Here is a 21,025-nt window from a genome sequence, read left to right as displayed (position 1 = left end):
GGGAGGCTGCGCACCGCGGAGCGGGGCGGGGCGCGGCTGCCCCGGGCCCGCCCTCTCTTCGCTCTCATTGGCCGCTTGATATGAATTCGCCTTATGATTGGTGTAACCTCCTTTCGATCTGTGCGGCGGGCGGCTCCCCATTGGCTGCCCGCCGGCGAGGCGAGGCGAGGGTGCTGTGTTTGAATCGCGGGAGGCGGGGGGCGGGCGGCGGCAGCAGCTGCCACGTTGCCGCCGGCGCAGCCCGGCCAGAAGGGGGAGAGGTTCGGCAAAGTCCGGAACCGCTCGGCAATGGCCGGAGGCGGCTGCTAAGGCGGGGAGAGGCTGCCGGCTCGCTCTGCCCCGTTCGGCGCAAGGGGCATCGTGGGGTGGGCGCCGCCGGCTCAGCCGCCAGTGAGGGGAAGGGGCGCGATGCTGGCCGACAGCCTGGTGGAGGAGTTCGAAATCCGCGAGGATGAGCCCTGGTACGACCAGCAGGACCTGCAGCAAGGTGAGCCGGGGCGGCGGCGGGGGGCGTGTGAGGGAGGGTGTGGAGCGAGCCGGGTGTGTGAGGGCAGGGGCCGCGTTGAGCGGGGCGGGTGAGGCAAGGGGCTGTGGGGGACCGCCGGGGTGTGTGAGGGCAGGGGTTGGGCGAGGAGGGCGGCGTGGGAGGGAAGGGGCCGCGGCGGTGCGGGGCGCCGGGCGGGGCGGCGGGAAGGGCCCTCGGGGACCGGGGGTGCCGGGGCGGCGGCGGGCGCGTCGGTCGTGCCGGGCTCGGAGCGTCGGAGCCCGAGATCCCCGCACGGCCGCGCTTCCCGCCGCCGCCGAATCGCTGTCACCGGTAAGGACTGCGGCCGTCTTTGTCTGAGGGAAGGAGGTGCGGCAGCCGAGCTGATGGTGCCGGGGTCCCTCTCCGGCCGGAGCGAGGGAAGCGGCGCTCCGGAAAGTTGCACCTTGCACGGAACGTGGAGGTGCCCTGTTCGGGGCTGGTGCTGGAAGCACCGGGTCGGATGCGCTATTGCGCCCTGTTGAGCTCTTTGTAAGGGCTTCCAGTCGGTGAAGTTGTAGTCGTAGCAATGCTCGATTAGTTGCAGGTCCCTTATTAGAAACTCTTTAGGTTTTCTTTTTAAAATATCAAGTAACTCCGCTACGCCTCAGATATATACATGTATAGCTTCTGTATGTAATTCCATCAGTAGGTCTTAAAATACTTAATGCAAGAAGTAAATGCCGTTCATTTCACAAATGTGAAAGGAGCCCTAGGAATACAAGTATAATTGCAATGAAAATCTTTTAACAGGCATGATACGGAAAGAATGTGCAATTTCCTTAAGAGCTTAGTGGCATTTATGACTGGTATTTTCTTAGTTACTTAGTTCTACTTTTTGTTCTTAATCCCGAGTTTGTTTTGAAAGGCAAGTTCAAAGCTGTGGCTTCCTGCAAACATGCTCCAGTCTTACACGTTTTGCTTTTATATTGAAATACATTAATTCTTGGGATTGGTGGGTTCTGCTGTACTGTAAACCATAGAGAAAGCTAAGCACTATTCCCACTGAGATCAGGTATCTGACCACAGAAACTCTTTTTGAGACGGGCCAGGTCTCTCTAATTGTATGCTATAAAAAATAGCTGACTGAAAGCTGTATTTAGGTACTCTTCACCCAAATTTGATGTTTTCCTGGCTCTAGGATACAAACAAATCAGTTGAAATAAGATCCTGAAACTACAGTATGCTGTCACAGGGAAGAGAGTGAAAAGTTTGAAGACATGATTCAGTAATGTTTTTACCATGTCAGTGTTTATGGAGTTGAAGACCTACAAAGAGACTTCACAATGTATAACAACTGACTTCTTGCTTTCTTGATGTTTCTCTACTTTCATCTTTTAATTAAAATGAATGAAATAATCACCACTTGACTCTGCTGTCATCTTTTAAGAAACAGTATTGAATTCTAGAGGTTTAGTGCATTTTGGGGGTTTGGTTAATGTACCCCCAACGTGTGGACACAATCTTTCTGAGGATTCTCTCTTTTTCCTCAATGGAAGCAACGAATAACCTTGCCAAAAAGAAAAGGAGGAAAATAAAGTGATAGGCAAGTTGAAATGTAAAGAAGGAATTCTTTACAGGAATGTTTTTTAAATGTTGTGCTGTCCATTATTTCTGGACTCTGAAGGATACTCCTCCTGCTGCTGAGGCTAAGACACACGGATGTGTGTAAACAGGGTAGTAAGTGCTTATCAAGGTCTCGTGAAACTCTTCCCAACCCAAACAATCAGTGCATGTTTAAAAACTGATGAGTGTGGTTATGAGAACCTAGGTTGTAAAACATTAGAACAAGCCTGAAGTCCTTGTCAGTCGGTCTTTGAGACTTAAAATTAGGGCAGGGCTTTTGGAAAACCTTGACAGTCTTCCTATGTACCAAAGATTTTTGCCTTGACAATGGAGATGAGCTTTTCTGGCATCCTGCTCGTGCATAAAGTGCTCATGGAACTCTTGTAAGGTTGGGAACAGACATCCTTCTGCAATGTTTTGCTGAAGTATGCTGACCTTTAAAGAAGAATTTTTTTATATGGACTGATCTTTTTCATCTTGCTGTTACTCACTTTTACAGAACAGAGGGTATTCCGAATACAGAACAGGAATAGGAAACTAAGAAGAAAAAAAATTCATTTTACAATTAAGTAAACTTACATTAGGCTTACTTTTACATCTTGGTCAATTAGTGCCTGTGCCTGTTTAAAAGCATAGGCTAATTTGCTAATTTTAGATTGAAAATTCTCTGAATAATTCTGTTAGGTGGGTTATGAAAAAGTAGAAGAGAAGGATTTTGGAACTGTTTTTATGTTTTTTCAATGATGGTAATGCAGTCAGAAGTGTTTGTGAAGCACTGGTAAGTGAGGGCTGTTCAACATCACAGAAGACATCCTTGAAGTCTTGTTTTGGAGATTCCTGATGGAGCTGTTAAACACCAGTACAACTCATCAGATTTACTAAAACCAAGATCTTTAGATCTGCACGTACGCATTTTGCATTATTAAAAACCTCTCTGCTTCCATCTTTATGGTGAAAAGGAGAAAGGCATGTCTGTCAGAATTTAGCTTTGCTTTACATAAATTTACAACAGAAAATGCAGTTTTGCTTCTAGTGTTCTACCATGACTCTCTCCAGAGAAATGTAAATTAATACTTTCCATTTTGTAGCTGGAAAACATACATGACACATCTCTCTTGTAAAATTTGCTCTTTATAGGGCTTCCAGGTACTTGACAATGTAGAAAAATGGATGCAAAAAATTCTGAATTTTAGAAGAGATGAAATTATTTCAGTACTTGCTTCCTCTAGAGTTAAGGTTTTATTGTATGTTCCTGAGCACTCCCACTTGTATTTTCCCCCTCAGAAACAAATTACCTTAATTATGAAAGTGTTTCTGCCATAGTAACCCATTTGTGCCTCTGCCAGTCTAACAAACAGAATGAGTGTGAAGTATGACATGAATTCCATTATTCACCTTGTATTCCAAGTACTGTGTGCTGTTTGATTAGTAGGTGAGGGGGCATTTAAGAATGAAGCTATAAACTCCTAAATGTACTTAAACATGAAAACAAACTTTCACTTTGGGAAGGGAAATGATAGTAATTCCATTATGCACTATGTCTTTAACATAATCCTAAATCTCTCTAAAGCTCTTTTTCTACTCTATTAAAATAAAAGAATAGACTATGTAGTCTTTGCTTTGAATGATGCTTTAAAGATGGTGGCTCCTAGTAAAGATCTGTGCAGTACAAGAACTTGTGAAGCAGGACTCCATTTTCTATAGGATAATGAATTCATTGAATTTGAAGACTACAGTATTCTGTAACGAGACAGAACAAACAGCTTGGTGTTTGACTGGGAGTTATTCTGAACACGGGTAAACAATGTGCAATCTGTTTACCAAATGGGAAAAATTTAAGCAGGATGCCTTAAGGTTTCCTTATCCAAATACTTTAAATCCTGCTTTGTAATGAGTAATGCTACAGTGAAAAAGCAATGTGAGGATAAACTCCTAAGTACAGACCAATGTGCCTTGTGCCTTCTAGTTGTACATCTTTTACAACTGCAGAACCCCCATGCAGTGAGATTTAAGTAATTTTAGGGCATTTAAGCTAAGAATCTCACCTTAAGGTAGGAACCAATGCATTGTACCTATAAAGAATGTGTAAAGAAGAGCACAGCTGTTGTTTTGCCAGAATTGGACTTCTACAACTTCATAGACAAATGTTTGTACTGACTTGTCCTTGTAAGTCTGGATTTGGTCTTTGGCATATGTGTGCAGAAGGAGAAATCATTTTGGACAGGCTGCCAAACTGAAGGTTAGCACAAAACAATCTTGGAGCAATACTGTATGTGTTACAGTTCCCAGCTGATAGGAGAACTGAGAGGGAGCAGGAAAGAGGCAGCATAACATGGTAAAAAAAGGGCATTGCAATCAAATGAAAATGGAATTAATGTGTTTGCTTCTCTGGCTGTAACTACTGATGATGTCTCCTGTTTATTCATTTAAGGCTTCTTGATGTGACTCAAAAGTTTTTTCTTGACTTTTCTTCTCTTTCTGATTAATGATACAAGTTCTGTGTGAGAACTAACGAGGTGGTATTGCATGACCCATACAGGTCATGCGATGGGAAGGAGGTGGAAAATAAGATACTTCTAGAAATCTGTTGGGTCCTTGACATGTAGTACCCTCCACAGAGTAACTACAATTTTAGCATTAATACCAAGATTTATTACTTTGTCACATTATGTTAGCTTTTAAATTACACTTGTCTTTCAACATAATAATACAGAATACCTAGCATTTCTGATGCTATTGAGCAAATATCAAACTTCCCTCTAGAACAGAGCTGAGTGCTCAGATGACTTATTTCTTAATTTGCAACAGCTACAGTCACTGCACCCTGGAGGTGATTGAAGATGACTGAAGTGAAATTGAGATTAAATGCCTGAGAAGAAATGACATTTAAAGTGATGTTTTGAAGCATGTGAAACAGTTCTTGTCACCTGAGTTTATGAGCTTGAAAAGCAGAATAGCTGCAAGTGTCCATCAATTTTATGTCTTTTGATATTATTGTTTCACCATGAAAAGCATCTGAAACCTTCATTTAGCACCATGATCCTGAGTGACCTGAACTCTGGTAGAGGGGTAATGGGGAGGAACAGTCAAGTCAATAAAGAGTTCATCAGCTTTGGCCTGGGTCTAGACTGATGAGCATTTCTAGAGTCTGCTGTGCTTGTTCCTCTGAGTGCTGTCAAGAGGGTGAAGCCCAAGAGATCTTGGGCAGAGCTGGTGCAGACTGGGCACAGACTGGGAGGGGAACATGGCTGGGTGTGTCTGAAGGGCCACGGAGGAACTGAGCAAACTTCATGACATAAAAGTGTCCCTGGGTGTCAGTGCTGGCTTAAGTTAAACCTAAGAAGAACATCAATCACTAATGCAGGTCTAACTTCCATGTTGGGCACTGCAGATAACTCACAGCAGTTGTTACAGCAATAAGAAAATACCTCAAGTGTTTGATAGCAGGCTTCAGAATCAGATTACATCACTGTTTCTCTCTCTTACATGCAAACATGATTTCTTTGTTTAGATCTTCACCTTGCTGCTGAGCTTGGCAAGACACTCCTGGACCGTAACACTGAACTAGAAGAATCCTTGCAGCAAATGTATGCAACAAATCAAGAGCAGTTGCAGGAGATAGAGGTAAAATCTCTAAAGGATCCTTGTGTGAAAGCATCTAGAGCTGCAACCTACAGTGTATAAGTTCAGCTCTGAATTTCTTGAGATCTAATGGAAAATACTGAACAATCTTTCACCACTTCTGCTATTTTGAGAATTTGAGAACTAGTACAGGTGGCTCATACTTAGAACTGTTTCTGTGATTACCAGAAGCTTTGTGCCACTAAACATTGGATTTGGTTTGTTTAATGACAAATGACTGGTATTTTTTTGGTTTTGTATCTTTTGTACAAAGATACTTCAGTTATATTTATTGCTAAACTTTTCTGATCTTGCCAGGTAAAATAACATTAAATTATATGATGATAAAGACATTAATAATTAAAAATATTACATGAGAATTAATGATTGCAGCATTGAAATTTGAATGCCAATAAGTGCAGAAATGAGATTTAAGTAAAATCTGAAGATATGTACTTCCAGTAAACTGATCTGTGATAAAGGGAGCTAAAGTCTATTTCAATGTAAAAGAAACCCTGCAATGACCAAAAAAAAAAAAACCAGAAAGAAATCCCATTTAAGTAGTATCTAAATACAGGATATACAGCATATATTGCTCCATATTTTCCAGGGAAAAAAACCCAAAACCATAACCATCCTTTCAAAATCAGTCATCTTTAGGTAACAGAGTGGAAAAACCTGGCTATTTTTGGCCATTTCCCTTTTTTTTAATATTGCCTGTGTTCTTGCAGACCTAGCATTTGTCAGCATAATGAGATTTTTTCAGCTATTAGAGGGCAATGCATGGTCTCTAATAATTATTAAATATTCAGGATTTTGCTGACTGACAACATATTGAAAATATAGTCAGCATTTCCATTTGGTTCTGGTGTGAATCACAGGGAACAGGCTTTGACTGGTATGTACCAGATTTTTACAAAATCCGAGTTCCTTTGTGCTAGCAATACTGCAATTAGAGATGTGCATTTTGTACAGCTGCAATTTCAGACTGAAAATGCTCACTATTGTAGTGGCAACAGGTAACTGAAAGAATCCTAACCTTACTAATTACAGAATTATAGGTGTCTTTACATTAGTCAACACAAATGCAGCATTTTTAGTACGTGAGGAGGAATTTCTGAGTGCAGGTTTGATTTGTGGGTGTGCTTTTAGAAGTTACCTTTGTTTTGTACCTCATCTGTTGGCTCTTTCTTCTGTTATGTGCTAACTGTAATCTCTGTTATCCTGTTCATTCTGAGATACAGTGGTTGGAATGGCTGCTGTTTATATTACTGCCACAGCCTTAGAAGATGTATTTACTTCTGCAGAGACTGAAAATACCTCATTGCCATGAATAGCTTTTATAAAAAGATCAATTCTTAAGGTGTAGAGAAGACAAACACTTCCAAGGTGCTGTACAAATACTGTACACAAGGTACTTGCATGAACAACCATATTTAAGAAAGTGTTTAGCAGAGTTACAACATACCTTTGAAATAACACACCAGGACTTTGTGACAGGCAACTGGCTGATGGAGTGTAGCTACTTAAAAAGCAGCTGCATTTTAAGAAATGTGGAAAATACATTATTGCTTGGCTGCACTGATTTACAGAAACAGTGCAGTGCTGTTAAGAATGCAGCATCCTATTGGTTTAAGCCAGTTGACTTGCTTAAGCTGTTCTGGTGGTCCAGTGTTTGCAGAGGACATGAGAGGCTGCAGCTCCAGAGGTGTCACCCCTGTCCTTGCAGCAGGGATCTGGAGCTGGGTGCTGCAGGGTCAAGTACAGTGCAGTCATACAAACTCAGACATGACAGAATAATTTTTTTCTCTCAATGTCTTGCTCTACCAAGACTTTGGCAATGCTACTTTTTGAAGGCTTTATCTGGTACCTCTTCAATCTCTTTCCTCCTCTCCCTCAAGGAGAGTAGATGTGTGTTGGATTGTCCTATTAGCTCCCTCCAAGAGGAGGAGGAGAATGGGAGAACAGTTTTTGTGATGCTTCTGATGTATAAATAGTGCCTGCACCTCTTCTTTGCCCAGCTTGTTGAGCCAAAGGCTGTATCTTTATCTGCTGTAGTAACATGCTGTCTTCCCAGTCCTATCTCCTGTCTCAGTCTTTTCTCTTTCCCCAGTGCCATTTTCAAGTGTAATAGCAGCACAAAGAAGTTTCTCTTGCACCTGGATTTCTGTCAGGAAAGGGAAAATGAACCCCTTGTTCAAATACCCAGAGACCCTCCAATTGAGGAACTGAATATCTTGGCTTACTGGCACAAGGAATTGTTACAGGAATTCACTGAAACAAATGGGAATAAAATTTGCATTGTATAAAGTGATGTATAAAAATATGCAAGGTACAAAGCAGTTCAGTCTGTTATTTTCATACCAGCATTTCTGGCTCTTGTGGGCTCACAGGATTCATGTGCAAATGGCATATTTAGTCTCCATGCTTGATTTTTCCCAATTTTCAAGTGCTTGTCTCTGTAACCTACCTGTGATCATCCAGCTGTTCCTGTAGCTACTGCACTGAATTTCTGTACTAGCTTTTTTAGTGCAGTATATCCATGTAAATCTTTGGGACTCTCCCTATTAATTTGGACCTTATGGGTAGCAAAGTCTAGAGCTGGCTGAGAAATCATTCTGAAATACAGGATTGCCTTTACTGGAAGAGAAGGGTCAAAGGCTGTGGTGTGCTTAAGATTACATCTCATATATTAAATACTAACACATTAAACATTTTACAGCTTTGGATCATTATACCTGACCTTTGTGCTGACACATGTGCCACTAACTAATCACTGTAGATGTAATAAAGGCTGCATGGAAACAGCAACTTTATTCCTGCCTGAATCTGTTCTCAGCACTCAGACCTTGGAAATCCTGACACTCTCCAGTTTTCATGTGCTAGAATGCAAGGTGCTGCTTCATGTTAGGTGCTCCATTGTAGGGGACATAGATTAAACATGAACTTCTAAAGTATTTAGTTCATCATCTTTGGTGGTCAGGTTGTACCAGGCCAACTGGACACCAGCCCTGAAGATGCTGGAGATGGAAGGTGGAGGAAAAAGCAAAAGCCCATTGTAAAAAGTACCAGCATCTCTTCAGGCACCACAGCCTTGGCTCCCGTGCTTAACCACTCTTGTATTGCAGAAGAAAGTCTGAGGATCCCCAGCTCCTTCCTTCAGCTATAACCAATAGGGAAAGTTAATCTGAAATGGGTCACATTGAGATTCTACTGCTAATCTGCATTCTATTTTTGTGTAAATCCTCTGTCATGTGTGCACAGGCTACAAAAGGATCCAGCCAACAGCTATCATGTTGATCTTCTAGAAGTCTGTATGGAGCAGTTACTAGTCCTAGATTAACTTATTATCTGTTCTTAAATTGCCTAAAATGTAAACCAACAATCTTCTAATGAGGTAAAAGGTTAAGTAGAATATTAGAAGTTTTGAGTATGTAACAGGCCTATGTAAAGAGAAGTAATTCTGCCTAGGAGTTTGCTGGATGTTCCTGCTTGAAGCTTAGTTTTTTAAGAAAGTAACTTGTAGCAATACAGAATATATTGTAAAATACAAATTCTATATAAGAACAAAATATTTCACATTTCGGGGGTTAGACTCAAACAGAAAAGACCTGTCTCATGTAAATGCTCATGTCCTGGGTGGGAGAATATAAGACACTTTTTTTAAGAGCTTTAGGTGATTGTGAACTGCTTAGACTAAGAATTCCAAACTTTCTGACGTTATTCAGGAAACTAAACAGTGTGTGTAGTTAATTGTAAAACCCAAGAGGATTAAATTGAGATTACTTCATGTGAGGTTTTATTTTTTAAGAAAAGCCAGGAGACCTTTGTTTGGGTATTACAGTAACTCCAGTAGTTCCCTGTGAGTAATTAAAAATTTGAATCCAATAAGTTACACTTCCTGACACATACTAGCCACATACTGTCTTAAGAGTGACCACAACAACCTAAATTCTGCCTTGCTGAACCTAATGCTGCTTCAGACTGGAATAACTTGGGTCAGCTGAAAATATGTTTAATTATGGATGGTGCTACCCAATATTTCACTTTTAATGTTGAAAAAATTGTTGGGTCAACACAGATAAGAAATTTCTGTTGGAGCAGCCTGCAACCTTTAGCACACAGGGGACAGGTGAGGGCTGTGTTGGAGCCTGAAGGCTCTACCAGTGCTGACTGCAGCACAGCCCCATGCAGAAGGCTTGGGCACAGATAAAGACAGCTGGCACCATCCACAGCTGGCACCATCCAACCCAGCTCCTCAGGTAAGGGCTGCTCCATGAGCCTGGGGTGGCCTCCATAACAAAGGCAAGCTGCCTAGGTACTGACAGTGTCTCTTCAGCTTACCAAAGCAAACACAGGAATTTACATTTGGAAAACTCAGGAGTTTCTCTCTGAATGTGAGCAGAAATGCAGCACAGGAGCTGTGGCTCGTGTTTCAAGAGCAAACAGTAACAGCAGAACTGTCTTGCAGTACCTCACAAAGCAAGTGGAGCTCTTGCGGCAGATGAACGACCAGCATGCCAAAGTCTATGAACAGCTGGATGTGACAGCAAGAGAACTGGAAGACACTAATCAAAAACTGGTTGCAGAGAGTAGAGCTTCACAACAAAAGATAATAAGGTAACAAATTTTTAGAGATTCCCTCCCCCCAGCTGTTAGTATCAATAAGAGCAGTCCAGGTGTATTTGTGTAGTTACTGGGTGTCTGTCTCTGCCTAGTGGTGTTCTACAATACTGGCAAATTGAAAGGTTGGTTTTATTTAAAGGCCTTTTCACCTTTTAGCTTGACAGAGACTATTGAAAGTCTGCAAACACACATAGATGACCTGCAGCGACAAGTGGAAGAACTGAAGAAGCCTGGACGAGGCCGGATGAGCCAGGAGAGATCTGAGCAGCCAAGATCAATGCACAGCTTCTCATGCTTGAAGGAGCTCTACGACCTCCGCCAGTAAGACTTCTTACCTTACAGAGTAAAGAACACTAAACTATTTTAGGCAAAACTTTAAAACCTAAGACACAAGCTGGAAAAAAAGTACCTGATGTTCACAACTAGCAAAGTATCTCTGCAGTATGGCACTGTCATTACTTCTGGCCTGCTTCTACACCACACCAGTATTGGTGCTCCACTTTGTCCCTAGAGCCAGCCACATCAAGTGGTAGCCTAGAAAGCTGACAACAATTTGCACCCCAGTATTTTCAGTCAGATAAAAGCAAACACACAGATAATCTGAAAAACAAACTCACTAAATTCAAAATATTTCCAGTAACTTACTCTTTCCTTGGACGTCCATGGATATTTCCTTAGCTTTTTCGAGCTGAAGCTGGAGAAAAGGACACCTAAACTGGGAAAATGGTGCCTGGGCCCCTGGGCTGCCTTTTAAACGTAGAGCCATTTGACCCAGCTGAACTACACTAATGGGGCCATCGGGACAATCACCTGGTGAAAGCTCAGACTAACTGCAAGCCTAGAGGGCAATTTTGTAAAGAAAGCAGCTCCACAGACAGAACACGCTCTTGTGTCTACATGGAGGTACTCTAGAATAAATCATACATCCAAAAAGAAGTTATTTTTGACAATTCAAAAGATAACTGAATCCTTCAAGCTGCTAAAGGCTTGTGAAAATACCAGCCTCCAGCATTGCTTTGTCAATTATGAAGCTTGTTTGTATATCAGTAATGACAAAAGTTACAAGAGTGGAGTGCTGTAGAAAAAATTAGTGTCAGAAAGTACTGCATGATAGAGGGAGGCAATGTGTATTTAAACTTAAATTATATTTTAAACTTACATTATTCAATCAGCTTGTCTGTAACTTGAAACTGTTAACAAGCTGGCATTCTGCCTAAGCTCTGAGCTTGGTTTGATGGCATGTAAGGCCTTACAAACCCTGTTCTGATTACTAAATCGACTGATTGGTTAGTGCAGTGGCCCCTGTTAGTGCTCTGAAGTGTGTTAGCACACAGTTTAAATACATCATTAGTTACCCAGGACAGGAAAACTTTAGGTGTGGTCAGCTGTACTTCCTATCTTTGAAAATCCTTATTTTGTTTCTGCAGGTATTTTGTTTATGATCACGTCTTTGCAGAAAAGATTACTTCGATGGACAGTCAGCTAAGTCCTCTAGAAGAAGAAAATGAGAAGTTGAAGAAGGCAGTGACAGTTCTGCAAGCCCAGCTGAATGCAGAGAAAGAGAAGAGGGTAAGCATGGAAGAGGAATACAGTCTCATGGTGAAAGAGAACTGCGAGCTGGAGCGCAGGCTGGTCGACACAGACGTGTATCGGGCTCGGGCGGAGGAGCTGGAAGCAGAAGTAGCTGAAATGCGACAGATCCTTCAGTCTGAAAACACGCTCCATAACGCAGAGAAATTGGTGCCAGAGTCCTTTTTCATTTCATTCAAGGAATCTCTAGACAGGGAGCTCGGTCAGAGCCTGGCAGATGATGGACTTGTGACAGTATCAGAGCTTGAGAAGAAGGCACTGAAACGGAGCAGCAGCGAGAGCCTCCTGAGCAGCGCGGCCGGGGCAGACATCCTCAGGGGCCATGAAGAAACCTGCATCAGGAGAGCTGAAGCTGTGAAGCAGCGAGGGATCTCTGTACTCAATGAAGTTGATGCTCAGTACAATGCTTTGAAAGTGAAGTATGAGGAACTTCTGAAGAAGTGTCAAATGGATGAAGATTCTTTGAAACACAAGGCTGTACAAACACTGAAGCAGTATTCCAAAGACCTAAACGTGGGGAACACCCAGTATGATCTTTCAGCTAGCAATCAAGAATTCACAATTGCTGAGCTAAGTGACTCTTCCACAAATGCTCCCCCTGAATACAAAGCACTATTCAAGGAGATTTTTAGCTGTATCAGAAAAACAAAAGAAGAAATAGATGAACACAGAGCAAAGTACAAGAGTCTCTCCTCTCAGCCATAACCTTATCTATTAGTCAAGAAAACACTTCATATGAATGTCAGAAGACCCCTTAAACGGATGTGTTTCTTAAGCACTCAAAATGAATGTTTTGGATAGGCTGGTAGCCCTGTAGTTAACAAGCTAGTTAGTTATCAGCTAGATTCCCCGTTCCTGTGTAGCAGTAGATTTCATGTTTAGCACTGTCACACAAACCAGTGGTTGTAAAGCAAACAAACATCATAGCTTTATGCTACACTACTACTTCATATTACACTTCATCTCTGGCCAGAGCAGTGACTGGAACTTGTTTCCTTAGTCCACTTCAGAAATACTAGAGCTAAGATCTCTGAATGTCTCACAAGAACCAGACTCAAGCTCTCCTTTGGTTCACAGGGATGATCTAGCCCTGTGATACACTGATGGAGAAAATGAACAAAAGCAAAGCCCCGACCAGTCCCAGGGGCAGCATTTCCTCAGCTCCAGGAGGGGAGCAGTCCAGCTGATCTTGCTTTGGCAGGGTGGTGGAAAGCTGTGCTTGCTTTAAGCTAATACCACGTTTTCACAATCACTAAGCTCTCCCACAGATTAGCATAAATGTCTTTCTACTAAGAAAGGATTTGATGTAAAGTTTGTGTGGCTTTTTAGATACGGTTTCCTTTGTAGGGCACTTTGTCTTGAGGCAAGATACTGTGAATTGACTCTATGTGTTACTTGGGACCTACGGTTCTCTGGTGGAATGTCTGCAAAGTTCATTTTTATGTGTATTTGGTGAGTTAGAGTTGTTATTTAGCTATTTAACTTTAGAAGTAGCATTGACATAGTGGAGTAGCTTTTAATGTTGCATACCACAAACTCTAAGTGCTTGAGGAGACAGGCCAGGTAAAACCTTACATTGTTTTGTCTCTTGCTTCCAATGTTGGCCTCTCTTAATCTATTCCATGCTGCCTGGGGGCTGCCAGCACAAATCCTACTGAAAACGGGACCATACGCTTGTTCTCCCTCTCCTTTTCCATTCCCTAATAGTAATTGATACAGTACTTAATTTCTGAAAAACAATGAACATGGAGAAGGCTGTTCTTCAGACCACAGAGAAATTAGGAGGAAGGAAGAAAGGCACAATAAAAGGTGACATCCTTCTCCTTGTAAAGGGTCTCATAGCTTAATGTTGCTAGCAGTTTTTGGGAAGCAGCTTCCTGCTGACTTGCTGCAAGGTACCAAACCCTTGACCCAGAATGTTGACAGTTTCTCACCTTTAGTCCAGCTGCTGCAGCTCTGCTGCCTTACACTCTTCTCTGTTCTGCTCATCCTTCAGGTGCAGTATTAACACTTCAGGTTGTGGGAGTTTCTCTAAAACGTGTATTGCAGTCTGAAAATTATTTAAAAATGGGAATCTGAATCTTCTGAATATTTTTCTAAGCAAATAAATAATCCAGTCAAGCTGCATGTGTAAGTAGTAATTATATCCATCTGTGCCAATCAGGAAACTGAACTTGGTTCAGCTGGCACCTGCATTATCTAGTCCTGCCATCTTTTCTACAGAGCTCAGATGGAGTTCCCACAAAATTTGTATTTTAGAAGAGTTATGCTACATGGAAAAGAACAGACCTGTCTAGGACAGAAATCCAGGTGGAAGTAAGTAGTTGTTCCTCATTGTTGTGGTTTTTGTCAGTGCTGTTCAAAAAAAAGCCAAGGGTGGGGAAAGCAGAAAAGCCGCTGTGCCATGAGGTTTCTGTCCTGTCACTGTGGCCCTGCCACCTGCACCCGTCTCGCCCCAGTTCAGAGACTGGAAAGCAGCACCCTGAGAAAGACAAAGTGGTTCACTGCCAGTGTTCCTCACCACTTAAGGGATGGGGCAAAGCACACGTGCTGGGCAGAAGCAGTGCCAGTGTGAGCGAGTGTGCCCGGGTGTGAGCAAGTGTGCGAGAGTGTGAGCGAGTATTGAGTAGTGAGCAAGTGTGCAAGACTGTGAACGAGTGTGGGTGAGTGTGCCCGTGAAATGCTGTAAGTATGGGGACAATATTCTTAGCCAATCTTATCTGGATTAACTATTTTAATCTTCTTATTTTGGTCAACAACTCAGCTCAGCCTTTTCTGAGCATAAGTAGCTGAAATCAATGGAATCTCCTTTACCTGCTCATGTGCTGGGAGCTGCAGCAGAGCACAGGGGCAGCAGTGCCTGTGCTGTGCAGTGCCCAGAGCAGAGCACAGGAGCAGCAGTGCCTGTGCTGTGCAGTGCCCAGAGCAGAGCACAGGAGCAGCAGTGCCTGTGCTGTGCAGTGCCCACAGCAGAGCACAGGAGCAGCAGTGCCTGTGCTGTGCAGTGCCCACAGCAGATCCTCCTGCTGGCACTGCAGGTGAGGCCAGTTCAGGATGAGCCACCAGGGCTGGGTCCCTGTCCCTGCTGCTGGGCTCCCCAGGGAGCTCAGGGACTGCACTCACTTGGCTCTCTGCCTCCATCCTTCCTTCTCAAGCCTTCAGGATGTAAAAGGAGCAGGTGCAGCTTCTATTTCTTCTTGGACAAATACAAGGTGGGGTAGAATTAACCTTTGAGATAAAATTTTATTTAAAAATTACACAAAATAGAGGTTTTACATTGTTGCCGTGTGGTAACTAGAGCTGGATGCCTTCCAAAGGGTGCTCTCGGTTACTTACCTTGCTCTGTCACATACAGTAATGCACAAGGTCCCTCAAACCATCCCCACACCAGCAGAAGAAATCCAGTAGCTGTTCCCCATGTCTCAGATGTAGGTACTTCTCCAAAGAACTCATTTCACAGACAACAGGTGAGAACAATGGTTATGTAGTACAGAGTTCACAGACAGTGATTTTGTTCCCCCCTCCCAGGCCTGACATTCCCATGAACACGACTACCTGCTCTCTATGAAGAGGGCTGCAAGGGCTATGACAATGCTCACACTAAAGTATGAGCATCCAGGGATTTAACAAAAACTGGGATGTTTGTAAACAAATTTAATTTATTGGCATTACTTACAAAATAAAGTTTTAGACCATGATTTTCCATCACGTCTGTGTCACTATATGGTTTTATTTTGTCATAACGAAACAGAAGGAGAATTGCAATACATTAGAAATCCCAGATTAGTCAAGCTGCAGACAGGGTCCCACGGTGCCTTCGCGGCAGCTCTGCGCCTCGGAGGCCATGCAAACTCGGAGTCTGGGGCTGGCAGGGGCTGCCCGCGGGCCCAGGGCAGCCCAGATCCCGCCCTGGCTGCCGAGGCCACGGCACTGCTCCGCCTGTGCCACCCGCTGGGGCTCCTCCTGTGTCCCCGGGGTCACCCGACACCTCTGCCCCGCTGTCAGGACTGCACCGTGCCCTTAAGATACCACATTCCTCCGTAGCTCACGCAGCAGTCCTGGGGAGAGGGGAAAGCAAGGCTCTGTTAGGCTGCTCAGCCCTTGGGAGGGGCTGCTGTGGTGTTGGAGGCACCGTCCCTAGGGGTGTAAGGGGTGTCTGCATCTGGGGCTGGGTGATGGCTCCTGGTGACTGTGCTACTGCTGCATCGATGGTTGGACTGGATGATCTCAAAGGTCTCTTCCAACTTGAAGATTCTACGATTCTAAAGTCCATAAAGCCTTGGGAATGACTGGCTGGCTCTGGGACAATGATCATGATCAGTGACAAGCCCTTCTCCAGTGCACAGAGAGAGCATGACCCCAGGGCACAGGGTGTCCCCACCCTGAAGGACACAGGGCTTCAGTGAAGGGGACACACAAGGGAGGAAGGCTGAGAGCCACAAAGGGACAAATGATGCCCAGACTGTGAGGAACAGCACTGGCTCCTGGGGGAGAACCTGGGGCTCATGCAGAAGGCAGCTGAGGGAGGGAAGGATGTGTGAGGGCTGGAGGAGCAGGGCAAAGAGGGGGAAAGAGGGGAAAGAGGCTGAGGGAGCAGCAGGACAGCAGGAGAGTGAGGGCAGTCACTGGCTATGAAGCCTTTTAAGAAACCCTTTCTATGATAATGAAGTGTCAAACCTCAGCCTTGCTGTGACCACACGTGTGCCTCAGCAAAGGAGCACAGAAATTGGGCTGTCTTGGGGCTCATTTCCTTGTTTCTATTAGGTGAGCACAAAGTCTCTGGAGTTCTGAGCTAACAGCTTCCCTTTCTTTTGCTCCAACCTCCCTCTTAGGTAATTCAGCACAGGCTCAAGTAGTAATGCAGAACTGAGGCTGTGGAACTTGAATGTATCTTTGTTTCTGAAGTCTCAGGGCTCATCCATAACAAAAACAAACCCAGAGGTTAGAAAGAGGGTTTGCAGACTGATCTATAAATGCAAAAATACAAACCCTGTCAGTCTGTTCCTCTGTGTAGAAAAATGAGCACAGGCAGACGGGGAAATAGGAATCAACAAAACCAATTTCACTTCAAGTGGAATCCAATCTCTTGTGGCCTAAAGAAGCCAGAGAATCTTCCCATTTCATTAAATCATGCTTCTAAATTTTATTTCAGAAACAAAGGTAATTTCCTCTAGTCCTGTGACAAATGTATTCAAGGCAATAAAGCCTGCCACAACACAAGGCTGGTCACCCACTGACTTACATAAAAACAGTGCCTGATGACTTAGGGGAAAGTATTTTTTCTAGAAATAGGTTAGCTGTAGCAACAGCATCATGAAAAACTAATGCCAGTACATTGTCTAGATGTTCCAGGAGGGCTGATACTTGAGCTCATGTAGTTGCTGACAAATCCCCCAGCACAGGGAGCCAAAGGAAATATTGTCTAGCAGGCAGAAATGTCTGAGCTTATTTTACTGCTAAGACGACCAGGTTCTTTCAAGCAAGACCAGTTTGCTTATTATCACAGCAACAGATCTGTAGTTCTTCAAAGATGCTATTATTCATTTGCAGATCACAATGTAATAAAGTACTTAAGCACTTGTCTTATTGAAGTGGGTGACAGTGAGCAAAGGCCCAGCCACAATGATTAAAGTATTACATTAGTTGGCAACTTTCTGCTTGACCATCCTGCATCTCTTTTAAAGTCATGGCCTGTGTGGTCTGTACTTTATACCTTAAATTTCTTGAGCAAGTAAATGGTGCATCTTCAAAGAGAGATGAAAGGATTTAAATAAACATTTACAATGAGATGTGTTAACTACTACTCTGCCTGCTGGTTTGGCCAGGGTTTTGCTCTGTGCAAAGCTGCACATCCTGCTAGAGAATAAAATCCACTTCCTCCTGAACATGTGGCACTCGTGCTCTTCAGCACTAACCAGCAGCACTCAGTTGGTAACTCAGAGCACTGGGCAGAGCCCTCCCACCTCCTTAATGTTTAATTCTGCATTTTTAAAAAGAACTCAAGTATCACATTTACTAGACTCTATTCTCTGCTGCTCCAAGATGACAGAGATTTGTTGCAATAATACAAAATAATGTGTGAGCCTCTGTTCCTTGGAGGGAAAGAAGACAGTGAGACAAGTGCATTTTTAAGAAAACAAGCTAAAACACAGGCTTTGTCCACATTCCAACAACAACTGTTCTATCATCCTTATCATTTGTCAGTTCAAGGTAAAATATAATCCTTTGCTCAAATCAAGCATTAAAACTGATGTATTAATTGGCTCAAACCCAAAGTGAACAGAAGCTCACCTTTAACACTCTATCCACCTCCTGCTTGTTGAGATCCTCCCCACACTCCTGACTCAGCTGGCTCTGGATGACATTCCTGCGCACTCGGTAGTTCTTCGAAAAGATTTCAAGCAAAACTTGGCGATGCTTTAAAAGAAAATGTACAGTAAGTCCACAGAGAACAATTATTCCTGACTTTTATCACAACTGCACATGCCTCAGTCTGTACAAAGCATTCCCTGAACTGCATCAGAGGATTCTTGCTTCATAATCCTGAAACTATCCCATATATTGCTGCTCTCCAGCAGTGCCTTATCCTCCAAGGGCTCTGCAGGGGTCCCTCCAGACCCTGTGGCCACACCTGCTCCTGTTCTGTGACCTGGGGCACCCCAAAGGTACAAAAACACACCGAGGAAGGCATTGCAATGGTGCATCTTCAAATCCTCTCAAATGCTTGCACGGGAGTTCACATCACTCCAGGCAAAGGTTTCTAGTTCTTGCCTTTTTCCTAGAGAAATGTACTCAGTTCATGGAGCTGGGAATGCACTGCCCATGCACAGGTCACCAGGCACCTGCCCTTTCACCTTGTTTACTCTGACAGAGTCAGAACTCAGCAGATGCTCACATAGGCTGCAATCATTTCCTACTCCTAAGTATAAACAGATATAACAGATACACCTGGTAATCGCTGGTTAATGTTGCATTACCATCAAAAGGGAAAAAACCTTGCACTGGATCCTGGTCTGAGGCCTGCACTGGAGAATCCTTTCCTCTCACAGGTTCAGAAATAGCCACTGAGATACTGACATGATTACCAACATGTTATGAGCTTCATTTCAGCTAGAAACACGTTGGTGTTGAAAATACCAATAGAGAAAGAGGAAAACTGTCTGGTGTACCAGTTCCAGAAACATGGATGCAAACAATGCTAAACACTCAATAAAAATATAGTGGGGGAATGTCACTTATTTTCTTTTTACCTGATCATAAGTGTCACCAGCTTCCCAAAGTGCATAGACCTTTAGTTCATCTGGTGAGGCAGCAGTCTGTGGAGGAAACTGAGAACAAGAGGCTGTTAAAAATAACCAGCTATTTAATGAGTTCTGCTTAATGATTCCATGATACTGTATCCCTGGACACCCATTACTGAATCAAACCTCTGGCTGCCATGGAATAATAACTGCTGAAAAAACCCAATTGGAAGGGGTGCCTTGGCTCTGGCTGCCCTGTGCCTGCTCAGCACCTTCTCATAGCCCCAGTGCCAGAGCAGGAACATGCTCTGTGTCACAGCTGTGGCCAGGGAATGGCACCCTGAGATGTCTCAACGTGCCCAGGGTTGACTGATGGCTCTGCTCAGGGTGGGACACCCTGCACAGGGCACTGGTGCCACATCTGTCACACACCAACCACAGCTGGGCTTTCAAGGGAACTGCTGGACATACTGGAATCCCACGAACTGTGCATGGGGACAGTTTCCCACTGGTGGAGAGTTGACCACCATGTACCAGAACAGTCCCAGGGCTTGGACCTTGATGGTATCCCCATGGCAAAGTAGCTGTAGATTTCTCCTGTCTGCAGTGTTTGCTTCCAGACCATCCAGAACAGCTGAGAGCACCAAGTGCATTGCAGGGTCCTTCTGGCAGTTTTTACCTTTACAGTGTCAGGTTTTACAGATTCAGACTCCATCCTGCAGTTATCTGCTTCACTAATCCCAAAGGAGCATTACTGACAAGCAGGTGCTGCTGCTGTATGGCCACCTCTGGTTTGGGGCAGACTACAGCATCAGAAGACTGAACACTGAGGGACACTGAACCAGCTATTTGCTCATTTCAGGCTCCAGAAGTGACAGTGGTTTTGCATGTTTTGTTTTCCCCCCATGTGCCAAGCTAGAGAAACACTTTCATTTTTCTGAGGCAGAAGCCTCACACCCCTGCAGACAGGAAGGAGCACAATTGCCTCTCCCCCTAAAAAAATAAAATACCATTCATTTGCCTTAACATTTCCCCTTGGAGCAGTGATTAATGAGCACTCTGGAATATGCCTTCACTCCTGACATGTCTCTTCCTGTCTGTCACTAACGATTTATTCCTTGCTAACCACCCAGATGACCTAAATCAATCATCTATGAAAAGCTAACAAGCCAGTCCCAATTGTTCCAGCATCCCTCAGTCCTGGCTGCTGGTACAAACCAAACCTTTCCTCCCAGCCTCCCTCACCAGCCAAAAGACTTGTGCATCACAGAGTGAAAAGATCAGCATTCCTTTCATGCTCTGCCTCTGATCTTATTGCAAAGGGGAAGGGTTTTGTCCAGTGGGAGCTGCCTAGTGGGATTAACAGCTTTGACTTGCAGGTTAGTCCAAATGGCTGGGATATAACAAGGTTTTACACTTGGTTTAGAGCCAGGGTTCAGGCTGACTAGGCTCACAGCACCTGACATAATTCTCCTCCCATAAGGACACTTGCTTTTGAGAAATAATCTCTCTTGTAGGTTTTCAGCAGAGATAAAATCAAATCCTCAGCTTCCCTCCACACACCACGGCAGGAATGGCAAAGTGCAGCAGGGCACTGGGAGCACCCAGGCACAACCTGCTGGGCTCGACAAGTGAGCCAGCACAGCCTGGAGTGCAAACCCCTCCTGCCCCAGCCACAGCTGTGTTTATCCAGCCATTCTGGGAGGAAACGGCTTCCAAACAAACACAATACTTGGGAAGAAAAACGCACAGAATCTCCTCCTCCCAGCCAGCCCCCCTCTGCAAACTGCTGCAAGCCAACAGCTCCCTGCTTGCTTGCTCCTGTCACACAGCCTGGGAGTGGGAAATGCCACCAGGG

General features: G+C 44.0%; 2 protein-coding genes across 2 annotated transcripts in view; one reads left to right on the top strand and one right to left on the bottom strand.

The window, feature by feature from the left end:
* The first annotated feature begins 402 nt into the window (after positions 1-402).
* On the top strand, positions 403-15,634 carry CDR2 (cerebellar degeneration related protein 2). The gene is made up of 5 exons (XM_066560626.1): positions 403-487; positions 5,601-5,713; positions 10,182-10,330; positions 10,493-10,657; positions 11,764-15,634. Exons 1-5 carry the CDS (start codon positions 409-411, stop codon positions 12,629-12,631), a joined length of 1,374 nt encoding a protein of 457 aa, XP_066416723.1. The 5' UTR covers positions 403-408; the 3' UTR covers positions 12,632-15,634.
* Positions 15,150-21,025, bottom strand: part of POLR3E (RNA polymerase III subunit E) — a 28,462-nt gene continuing 22,586 nt past the window's right edge. The window contains exons 19-21 of the mRNA XM_066560625.1: positions 19,177-19,254; positions 18,218-18,343; positions 15,150-15,984 (exon numbers count right to left, since the gene is read on the bottom strand). Coding sequence (XP_066416722.1) covers positions 15,928-15,984; positions 18,218-18,343; positions 19,177-19,254 — 261 coding nt within the window. The 3' untranslated portion in view covers positions 15,150-15,927. The remainder of the gene's footprint in view (positions 15,985-18,217; positions 18,344-19,176; positions 19,255-21,025) is intronic.

Source organism: Molothrus aeneus, chromosome 16 (assembly GCF_037042795.1).
Source record: "Molothrus aeneus isolate 106 chromosome 16, BPBGC_Maene_1.0, whole genome shotgun sequence".
Lineage (NCBI taxonomy): Eukaryota > Metazoa > Chordata > Aves > Passeriformes > Icteridae > Molothrus > Molothrus aeneus.
The sequence above is the reverse complement of the archived record's forward strand: the minus strand, read 5'-3'. Positions and strand labels throughout refer to the sequence as shown.

What these genes read in the sequence shown, in the direction of transcription:
- CDR2 (XM_066560626.1), top strand. Translation starts at nt 409, where the DNA reads ATGCTGGCCGACAGCCTGGTGGAGGAGTTCGAAATCCGCGAGGATGAG. An exon ending in TCACAACAAAAGATAATAAG is followed by an intron (nt 10,331 to 10,492) that starts GTAACAAATTTT and finishes TTCACCTTTTAG; the next exon opens with CTTGACAGAGACTATTGAAA. An exon ending in GAGCTCTACGACCTCCGCCA is followed by an intron (nt 10,658 to 11,763) that starts GTAAGACTTCTT and finishes TTGTTTCTGCAG; the next exon opens with GTATTTTGTTTATGATCACG.